The 11,426-nt window shown below is 39.8% G+C and overlaps 1 protein-coding gene across 2 annotated transcripts in view; it reads left to right on the forward strand.

Moving 5' to 3' along the window:
- LOC122810777 (ervatamin-C-like) overlaps positions 1–11,426 on the forward strand; it is a 404,836-nt gene that overhangs the window by 79,204 nt on the left and 314,206 nt on the right. For both annotated transcript variants that reach the window (XM_044082340.1, XM_044082347.1), the window contains exon 4: positions 11,360–11,426. This exon is cut by the window's right edge and continues 113 nt beyond it. In XM_044082340.1, coding sequence (XP_043938275.1) covers positions 11,360–11,426 — 67 coding nt within the window. The remainder of the gene's footprint in view (positions 1–11,359) is intronic.

Below are 11,426 nucleotides of genomic sequence, written 5' to 3' on the forward strand. Positions count from 1 at the left end.
AAGGCCTTCGATAGTTACATAAAGAATCTTCACAGCAATACCCAGATTTGCTCTGAGCTACTGCACGATGGTACCTCCTATAACAAGTCAACAGATATTGCCAATATACTGGCCAATAGATTGAGTACCAACTTTACCCCTCCCCCACCAGGACCAATCACAATACCAGTAGATTGCCAGGCACCCAGTATTACTGCTGCAGTTAAAACAGCACTGTCTAAGGCCAAGAATACAGCTTTTATGGCAGCTGACAATACCCCTGGATGTGTTTTACATGAACTACCTCACCTGTGTGCCCTGTTCAACCACAGCTTCACCTCAGGCTTTATCCCTACCGAATGATGCAGTGCTACAGTTATCCCTCTCCACAAAGGAGGAGTGACTACAGACCATGGGAACTATCGCCCCATTATCCTGATGAGTCTGATATGCAAAGCTATGGAATACATCATCATGGACATAATAAACAAGGATATAGGGAATCTCCAAACTCTGGATCCCACACAGTTTGGTTTTGTGAAGAGTAGATCATGTCTGTTCTACCTGGTCAACTTCTTTGAGTCAGTCACCAGAGCTGTGGATGAAGTCAAGGTGGTTCATATAGCCTACCTTGATCTGGCCAAGGCCTTTGATGCCATTCCTCACTCAGGAATTATAGAAAAAATCACTAAGCTAGGCATCAACCCGTATATCACTAGGTGGGTTGCAAACTGGCTCACAGACAGAACCCACAGTATGAAAGCAGCTGACTCCAAGTCAGACTGCCAACCAGTCACTAGTGGATTCCCACAGGCCTCAGTCCTGGGTCCTCTCCTGTTTGGTATCTACTTCTCTGAAGTCCAGGCCAACATGAAGGGACTTTGGCTGACAAAGTCTACAGAAGATTGCAAGTTGGGAGCTATTATTAACTCCCCAAGTGATGTTGACATCTTACAGAAAGGCCTCACCGAGTCCAATGACTGGTGTCAGAACCATGGCCTTAAGCTCAGTGCCAAAAAATGTGTCATCATCCCCTTTGGGAAAAACCCAGTTCCCATGAATTACCACATTGATGGTAGTCCACTGAACACAGAAGGAAATATAAAAGATCTGGGAACACAGACTGACAGCAACCTCTCTTATGAACACCACACTGCCGCTGTGGTCAGAAAGTCCTTCTATGTGGCACATCTCATTACTAAGGGTTTTGCATCCAGGAAGAAAGAGGTCATTGTCTCCCCCTACTCTTCCCTCATTAGGCCAATCATTGAGTACAATGCTCCATTTGGCGTGTACCTCACTAGACACCTGTAACAACTGGAGAGGCCACAAAAGCACCTCACAAAGAGGATCCTAGGCCTTAAATATTTGTCCTATATGGACAGCCTCAAATAACTACAACTATTCTGTGTCTCATATCGCCTACTTAGAGCGGATCTCTGCTTGACTTATAAAACCATGCTTAACCCAATTGTGTTAGAATGCTACATCTAAAGAAATCCCAATCCCTCTGCACCACATGCTCCAGAGACCTCTACCTCATTACTACAATCAACAGAACATGCTGGAAGGACAGGTTCATAACCCAGAGACTGGAAATGCTATGGAATAGACTTCCTGTACATGTCAAACAGAGCACCTCATTGGCCCTCTTCAAGAGAAATATTGATGAGTGAATGGGAAATAGAAAATTCACCTCTGGGATCACTCTGATGGCTCTACTCGACAGAGGCACTGGGAACTAAGGTTGGGTGGCACGATGCCAGGTTAATCCTGTGGGTTAGGCTTGTAAAGGATCCAGGGCCATTAGCCTAGTACACACCTATGAACCTATGTTTCTAGTGTCAATAAACCTCCACTCCCACTTAATCAGCATTAGCCTCTTATTCAAACTGACCCATTTATGTATGTTATTTTTTTATTAGTCTTTTTTGACTGGTTTGATCCCACCTGGCTATTGAACTTTTCTCAGGAAAGACCCAAAGAGGTATTTTATACTATTATGTGAAATTTGACAAGGTCATCAGGGAACTTCCACAAGTACTTTCAATAAATGCCATGAGGTCTTTTACATCCACCTGTAAAAGTTAGATGAGGCCTCTGTTTAACATCTCATCCAAAGGATGACACACTCGAGTGCAGCACCCATGTTTTGCTGTACTGCAGTGTTAGAAATAGAGCTAGATGTGTGAGAAAAGAATTCACAGCCTTTTACACCAAAGGCAAGTGTGCTGTCTGTTGCACGGTCCCCTATTATGCGTCTTGATCGAACTTGAAAGCACGAAATGGCAAAATACTGAAAAGGCATATAAGCAAATTTTTTCCCTGGGAAAGAAATCGCTTGGCCATCTTCGTTATTTTGCCATTTTCGTCACTGTAGTGTGATATCAGAGTTGGTATATTTAAGTAGGGGGGGTGTGGGGAGCAAAGCCCCCCACTTTATGTAATGTTTTAAAGTTTTTTTTTGAAATAGTAATTTTTTTTTTCCTGTGGAAAAAATCGCTGTTCTAAGTTTTCGGGATTGTAAGATTTCACTTACATGGGGTCAGTAAATCAGCATTCACTTTTTTAAGCATTCGCTGATTTAAAATAGACCCCTGTTGCACCACTCACACTGCTGTATGTATCTTTGGCAGTCACCTAAATTATACATCTTTGTGCTTTATAACACAGCTTTGACGTGCTCATTCTATATATTCATACCTTTTGCTATACTAGTCTAATTTGGCTCTCAATATTTTGCCATATTTGGGGACTTAATCTACAGTAAGAACCATCCATAAATACATCAAGAATACTTATGCATAGCAGCAATATTTTCTCAGCACAGTAATGACCATAACATAATTAATACTACGGCCATGTTTTCCTTGTGAACGTTTTCTGTAGCTGCATATATTTTAAACAAACTATAACAGGTAAGTTTGATTAATGGACAAGTACTTTTTTATTTTCAAGGATTCAACAGTGCTGTTGTTCTGAATACATTATTTAGTACTGTTGATTTGTGGGAGCATCCATCTGGAAAAATTAAATAAAGTTTTAAAACAATAATAACAGAATACCTTAGTAATATCAGAAAACTGAGACAAGCAGATGTATTGTGTATGCATTAGGTTTGAAAACTCAATGCATATTTCAGTTGAAAAGTTTAGCCATATCAGGGATATAACCTATGAACCTATAAACTGCCTTCTGAGGCTCAGGCAGCTGATCAACAACAGCCAATTGAGATGAGGTACCTGACCAGGAGAGTTTGAACCCCCATAATGAGGTATTCTCAGTCCTCTCAACTGCCACAGCTGCAGCCACAGGGACTTGCTTGACCATTGCTGATTCATCTGTGGCCCCTTGGCTTATTGACCTGCAGGAGAGAATGGGAAGGATAACATTACTGAGCATATCCTACAAATGGTATAACTTTTATATATATATATATATATATATATATATATATATTATATATATATGTGCGTGTGTGTGTGTGTGTGTGTGTATAGGACAACATAGTAGTTATGAAACTCAGTAACCATGGTGTGCTGCAAATGTCAGCTGCTTCCTGCTATCCTGCAACAACCAACAAAACTCGCTTCTCCCTTTGCCTGCACTTAAAGACATAAGGAATAAAACAGCCTTCCCACACAGGTGTGGATGAGATACAGACTTCACTGCAAAGCACACTCTACATGGACAAGTGTAATAACACAGTCTTCAAAACATTCCCACAGCTACACAACTAAATTGCGTTCCCAGAGGTACATGCAGAATAGCAGTTGCTTAGCAATGCGCCTACATGCTCATATCTAAGCTACAGCTCCACATCTATGTGCAAGGGAGCAAATATCTGTGATAACAACAACAGTCTCACAACTATACAACTATGCAATACTCCACTGTATTTAGCAGTGCCAAGAGAAATAGAAAAGCAAAAGACTCAGCTCAAAAAAATCCCCTGTTATAAACCTCTTTTTATGTCCTGGTATTTGTCAAAGGAAGCAGTCTTTATTATGAACACAGGTCTGAATGACAGAAATAAAGATAAAAATGCACTTTGGAAAACAATAGGAACTACAGATAATTCCTATACCACTTGACATTCCTGCCTAACTTCCACTTCACACTGTTGGAGAACTTCATGGTAGTGACACAGAAGGCCATCATACCAGTGCATGCATTTTTCGCTGTTCCTGAGATGCCAGCAACTTCACTAAACAGTTCAGCAAATTCATATTAGCATTATCATTGTGAATCCCCTTTTTTCCCATTTTCTACATGGGGTCGGGGTATTGTGTTAACTGTCACCATCTCTCTCAATTCAATGCCACACTACTGCCTTCTTTGAGACTCATGCCTGACAGACACAGATCTCCTTTCACACAATCCATCCACCTCTTTGCTGCATCCTTGTTTCCTCTTACCTTCTTCCTGTCTGTCCCAGATATTATTCACCAGGTTGTCTTCTTTTCTGCACGTGTCCAAATGACCATAATCTGTTCTCTTTGATCTTTTCTGCAATTGGGGCTACTTTGGCTTCTGTTCTTATATCCTCATTTCTTCATCTGTCTCACAGTCAGGGGACAAAAAAAAAAAAAAAAAAAAAACAAAAAAAAAAAAAGAAAAAAAAAAAAAAAAAAAAAAAAAAAAAGGTGGCGGCATGCATGCAGTCAATGGCTGGTTTTTTACAATAATCCAGCATTTCCTACAGCAGCACAGCCTCTCTGATATGGCTGCACTAACTACTGCATGCACTTGTTCTCTCTTCCTCTATGGTTTGTTTAGTTACTAGTGTCCTTCATCTTAGTCTGTTCTTGCTATTCTGTTCTGGATTCAGTATTCTAATGAAGGAAGCATTTAACAGTGTCTATAGTGACATAAAAAAGAAAGGAAAGTTTCCTGCCTATAGACTAAAAAAAAAAGAAAAAATTCCAATTTATTACAAAGTGCAAAAAAGTAATAGACACAGTATTAATAGGAAAAGGTAAGTATTAAAGTATTCTGGCTGTGATGTATTTACAAACGTATTACAAGTTTAGCAAAGGAAAAAATTTTATTTAGTTGGTCTGAGTTTTTAACAACACATAGTTTTTACCAAACAAAACATAAAGTCTTCTTCTTTACGCCAAAGTCTCTTCTCTGAAACAAGTTTCAGGTCTCTCTCAAACAAGTAGTCTTTCAGCCTCCTAACCTCTCACCTCATTGGCCTTGGCCATTCTCAAGGGCCTCCCCTCCTGGCTGCCAATCCCAAAAAAAAAAAAAAAAAAAAAAAAAAAAAAAAAACTGAAGACCAAACAAAAACATAATGAACTAAAGGAAACTGGAGAGCTCACTCTGCTTGCAAAGATCTGAGCTAGTTCCAGCCGTTGGCTGCAGTGTGTATTATTGCACGAGAACACTCCGTGTTTGGCGATTTTTTGATTGGATTAAAATTGCATATGGGCTAACAAAAAATAAACAAACATCGTCGAAGTAACATGCGGAACAACACAAGCATAAACTCTATGTTTTTTTTAGTTTGGTGGCCACGGTAAAGGTAAAAAAAAAAAAAAAAAAAAAAAAGGCTGGATTAGTTTAAAACAGGGAGGGGGGGACTCGGGATCAGGCTACTGATCTCAGGACAGTCCCACCCAAATAGGGACGTCTGGCAACCCTGCTCACAGTATGCATCCTACCACTCTTCTCAGGCACTTAATTTCCATTACATTTAGCTTCCTCATCTGCTCTGCCTTTACTACCTAGGTTTCTGTACCATACAGTAGTACTGGTTGCATCACTGTCTTGTACACTGTAATTATCAACTTGTTTGGCATTCTTCTGTCATTCACTACATGGGACACTCTATACCAGCTGGCTTCAGTCCCCCTGATTCTAGCTTTGACCTCTTCCATTAGACTTCCCTTCTCATCAACCACCCCTCCTAGATAACTTGACATTATTAACCTGATCCACTATCTTCCCTTCTATCTCAAGTCTCATCTTCATCTGATTTACCCAATTTGCTGCCATTATCAGTGTTAGTTTCGTACCATGTTACTACAGTTTTGTATTCCATTCCCCTATCCTTTGCTGAAGTTCTTTCTCAGAGTCTGCCTATAATGCCACATAAGTTCATAGGTGTTTACTAGGCTAAGAACCACAAGAGTCTTTTTAAGCCTAGCCATACATCCCAAATCTCTGACAAGTTCTGATATCCTTGATAAGTGTAAGCATCTGCATACAGCAGCTTTGATTATATGCCCCCTTCACCTGTTTGTTAATGTAGTCCATCACTAGTATGAACAGCAGTGGGCTCATAGATGAATTCTGGTGCACACCCACTCCCACTGGGAGCCCCTCTGTGAGACTGAACACTGGTCATACTTAAATCACTGGGTCCTTGTACATAGCCTGCACTAATTTTATCAATGTTTTTGGGACTTTGAACCACTGCAGTACTGCCCAAATCAGCTTTCTTGGGACCTTGTCATATTCTTTCTCCAAGTCTAGGAATGTCCAGTTGGACTCTTTCCTATTTCAAGCTTATTTTCTACTATCTGTCTCACTGCATATATCTGGTCAGTTGTGCTACGCCCTGTTCTGTATCTGAACTGCTCATCTCCATTCTTACATTCTACTACTTCTTCAACCCCACCAATTTCCCCTTCTTCATAGGGTGCTAGTACCCTAAGTAATTCCTTGAACCACTGTACTTTCTCTCCAGTCAATCTCCAGGTCTTCAGCCTGGTTTGTTGACTTTAGATCCTTCTCTGACCACTGCCTGCAGCTGATTGTGGCTACCAGTGGTTTATGCAATCACTGATTCTATGCCAGTGCCCTTTCCTTACTAGGAGGAAGTTTACCAGAACTGTATGTTGGCCACTCTTGTATGTGATCTTGTGGCTGTCTGTCTTTCTTAACCATGTGTTGGCTACTATCAAGCCAGAGAGAAGTCTAGAATGGCCTCTCCTTCTTTATTCCTGTTGCCCCATCCATGTGGACCCAGGCAGTCCTCATATCCTTTTCTGTCTGTCCTGATATGTGCATTCAAGTCCCCCATTATCAGCACCAATTCACGTTCTCCTGCTTCATCTTCTTTAAGTGCTGTCTGAATGCAGACTTTTCCTCACTATCACAACCCTGCTGTGGGGCATAAGCTGAGATTATGAATGCCACCTTATCATGACATAAAGTCTGATTGTCAAGTCTGTCACTAATACTGCCTTCTGAAGTGTCTATCTAACCACAATTCCCACACCATTTCTAGCCTGTCCTCCTCCTGAGTAGCAGACTGTGGATCCCAACTCCAAGTGGCTTCACTACACTGCCTTTCCATCTTGTTTCTTGGATACATAGGATGTCCATCCTCCACCGTATCATCATGTCATCCACTTTCAAGTCGCATCTTGTCTGTGAACTTACATTAAGGGTGGCAGTTTTCAATTCATGTTTGGCAGGTTGATTGGTTTTATATCCAGCTTTCGCTCAACAGAGCTATCCCAGGTAAACCAGGCTAGACAACTACACACTGGCCAGCCAGTAATTGACCAAAGACTGCTAGACTTTATGACTGGCACACACTGGCCAATAGTGTCACATAACACTCCTCCTACAATTAGAATGGGTCTCTGGCATAGATCGGAGTACACCTGGTCCTAAATCCACTCATCACCAGTAACTACCCATGCCCATTTGGTGACATTAGTCAACATGACCAAATCAGCTACAGACATATATTACAGGGTCAAGTGGCTAGTCCTGGCATGGCACACAGTCTGTGATCCATGTTCTCCTATTTTGAAGAAACTGCGCACTTCAGTAGATGCTCAATGTGGTTGATCTCTACAACTTTTCTTCCTGTAGGGGACCATGTAGAGTCTGTGCTGCTGCTGACAGCTCCATTCATCTGTGAGTTTGAGATGGAAACACTCAGCATGTTTTTTTTTAGAAGTGATAGGAACCCACAGAGACACAGGGAGAACAGGAAAACTCCAAGCAGGCATTGGCTGCAGATCAGGATTGAACCCTGTACCTTGTGCATGGGAGGCGAAGACTTTAAGCATTATGCCATCCTCTAAAATGAAAACTAATAGGATCCTAATGGCAAATCCCAGTGGCTTTGCAACAGCTAAAGCATAGTCTTACCCTTCTAAGCTGAACTGAGTTGTACTCTCCTAATGACATTAGCATCAGCAGCCACTGTCATGAATGTCTCATGAAACAAGATAGTGGCCTGTCTGGAATTCATACTGGCACTGTGTGTTCTTGATCACAAATAGTGCAGCCTGTTGCAGCTGCAAAGTGGTATATATGAACATGTGCAGCCAACATGCAAAACCTCTTGCTTGCAGTGTATTGCGGCATGCTGTGGATTCCAGCCGTGCCTTACATCACAAGTGAACTGCACCAAAATATAGCAATTCATGGACATAAATATAGACAAAAGAACTTGATTTGCAGATTTGACTTAAAGCTTATTGGAAACCCAGACTCAGTTGGACATGCTCCATTAAGAGCATTCTCAAGTTAAAGAAATTAGACCATAGTAACTGTTAATAAAAGCAGCACAATTTTTTTTGTTTATGAATTTAATGGTTTAATTATCATTTTCATCTTTAGTACTAGATGTTTAATTACATACATATTTTTATTCATATGCAGTTTAGCTTAGACATTTGATTTTTACTTTTTCTTCATTTATAACTCTTTTATGTATATTTAGTTTCTGAGGATTAATTTAATGTCAATTTGAACTGTTCATATTTTGATTTGTCTAATCAGTAGTATTAACTACCACCTTAGTACATGGTAGCATAATGAGATCTGAGGAAGCCCTTCACTTTATCAACAGAAATGGGTGAAAATGCTTTAAAATCATAATTTTTTGGTGGGCACAAGTTGAGGCACATTTATACTTAACACAGCTTCCTTTATGTATTATGTGGAAATTCATCCATTTTTATGTGCATATGTTTGCGCGTGTGTGTGTATGTGTGTGTGTATATATATATATATATATATATATATATATATATATATATATATATATATATATATATATATATATATATATATATATATATATATATATATATATATATAAAAGTATTCATTACTTGTTTACAATAAATTAATTTAAATGTTGACAGGTATTATTTGCAAGCTTTACATATGTTGTTGTGAAGTCAAGTATCAAATGGGTCTGGTGGCCATAACTTTCACATATCTGCTTTTCAGGTCCTTATATGTTCATAGATAAGTACTAGGCTAGCTGCCCTTGTAGACCATTTTAAGACTAGTCCATTTCCTTTTTGTGCTTAAATTAACCTCTACCATTTGGTGTTAGAATAGCCTTACCCGTCTCATGGTCAATAATTATATATTACCCCTAGTGAGAATAGCTGGGATCATGCCATAGGTAATTTGAGGGAATCCATCCATATATAAAGCATTTAGGAGCTGCTTCTGTCCATTAGTAGCATGGGGGCAGTCCTGGGGCAAATTTAATTTTCCCATCCATACATTCAAATTGTATTGGAATATGGACAGGTATGACCTTTATTTATTTGGATGGGGAGTCAGTTCCAGTGCAGCAGTATCCTCTGTGAGACAAACTAGTTCCTCCAAACCATTCCACTGATGTTGCAGAAAAAGTTTAAATCCCTAGACTGTGTATTTCTGATGCATTTTGACTTGCTAATATGTAGTAAGTCCATCAATAATGGGTTGGAAGATGCCTTGTTTGCCAGACATAGGTCATCTCTCAGCAGTCTGTAGGTTACCAAGTACAGTGACAGGGCTTTTAATCAGTCTATTGTTTAGGCATTGTATCCATTTAAAAGGGAATCCCTGTGGGCGGTCTAGTTATTGCATGTGTCTGGACAAATACTTACCAAAGGGGGCATTATACTCAATGATCGGCCTAATGAGACCCTTGTAAATGAGGGCAATGACATTCCTAGATCTAAACATAAATCTTTTGTTTTTAAGCTGTGCAATATAGAAGGATTGCCTTATGGAAATGGACACACACTGATCACATACGTTCCAAATGGTGAATAACTGGGTAAACTCTTAGGGGTGTGTTGTCACTGTGATAGTTCCCTGAGTAGATGACTTCCCAAAGGACACAGTAATTCATTTTTTACCATTTATTCTCAGTCCATGATTTTGGCACGTCATTTATATGGAACAAACCTTTCTAAAGGATGGCTAAGTAATTTGGGGATTCAATGACTGGTCTTAGCTTGCAGTCATCTGCAAACTTTGTCAGCTGTAGCCCTTTGGTACCAGCTTTTACTTCAGAAAAAGCAAACAGAAGAGGTCCCCTATGGGACTTCACTGGATGCTGGTCTTTTTGTGTAGGTAGCTTCTCCTTTTTGATTTTCTACATCAGATCTGTAAGACAACTGGCAAGCCTCTGGGTGACAAAGGGGTTTATTCCCAGTTTACACTTCCCTCTAACATCTATTCTGAAGGGAAGCATTACAGTTTAAGTCGTATTAAACTTTTGATAAACTGCATTCAAGTGACTGTCATCATCCCTCACTACTACTGAGCCAAACTGTATGCAAAGAGCAATAGTTTGTCTTTTATTGTTCAACTGGCCCTTCCACAGATGGCCATAACTAAACATTTCTTCCTGTTTTTATATAACATTTCCAACATACGATAATGTTGCCATGAAAGGGAGCAGCTGTTTTTATGTCTGCCTGGGCATTACTCAAAAAACTTTATCTGTATACCTTGAACATTCACTTAAAATAACTTAAAGTAATATGTGGTCTGAAGAAAAAGAAACAGGCTCTTAGAACTGAGTTATGGCTTCCTTTGGATTTGTTTCAGACACAAGTCAAACCCTGGTCACACTGCAGAGGGGATTCTACAGAATGTGCTGGAGTCATGTGAGGTGGTTTGGCATATTATTGCATTTGCATTTATTCTAGTAAAAGGGCGGACTTAAGTTACATTGTAGAGGATATTGCTCAGAATCAGATATAATCTTTAAGAAAAAGGAAGTTGGGCTCCCCTGCTCAGTTTGCTGTCACTGCGATCCATCTGTGGAGAAATTAATTAACAACTCACATAAAAGGTATTGCAGATCAGTAGATAAACAGATTGTGGGTGTGAGTGAGAGCATGAAACTCTTAGCGTGTTACAGATTTAAAGATTATTGTTACAGAAAATGCCTTAGTGCATTTTATGTGGTATCATGAGATATTACACTGAACTTTTTCTCCTAGATAGCATGTATAGTTGAATAGAAGGGGAGCAACACCACTGTAACATGCTACCAGGGTGGAATATATCTGATTCACATTTCAGCATGAGTAATACTGATTCTAGAATAAAATGAGTGCATTTATTGAGTCACAGAGTCTGATTTATTTGGATGTTATCTTGGCAGACCATTGAAGAATTGGAGCAGGATAATGAGCTCATGTCTTGGGACACAGAAGGAGTACCTGTAAGAA

This window comes from Protopterus annectens, chromosome 1.part1 (genome assembly GCF_019279795.1).
Source record: "Protopterus annectens isolate FY-2018-M chromosome 1.part1, PAN1.0, whole genome shotgun sequence".
Taxonomy (NCBI): Eukaryota; Metazoa; Chordata; order Ceratodontiformes; family Protopteridae; genus Protopterus; species Protopterus annectens.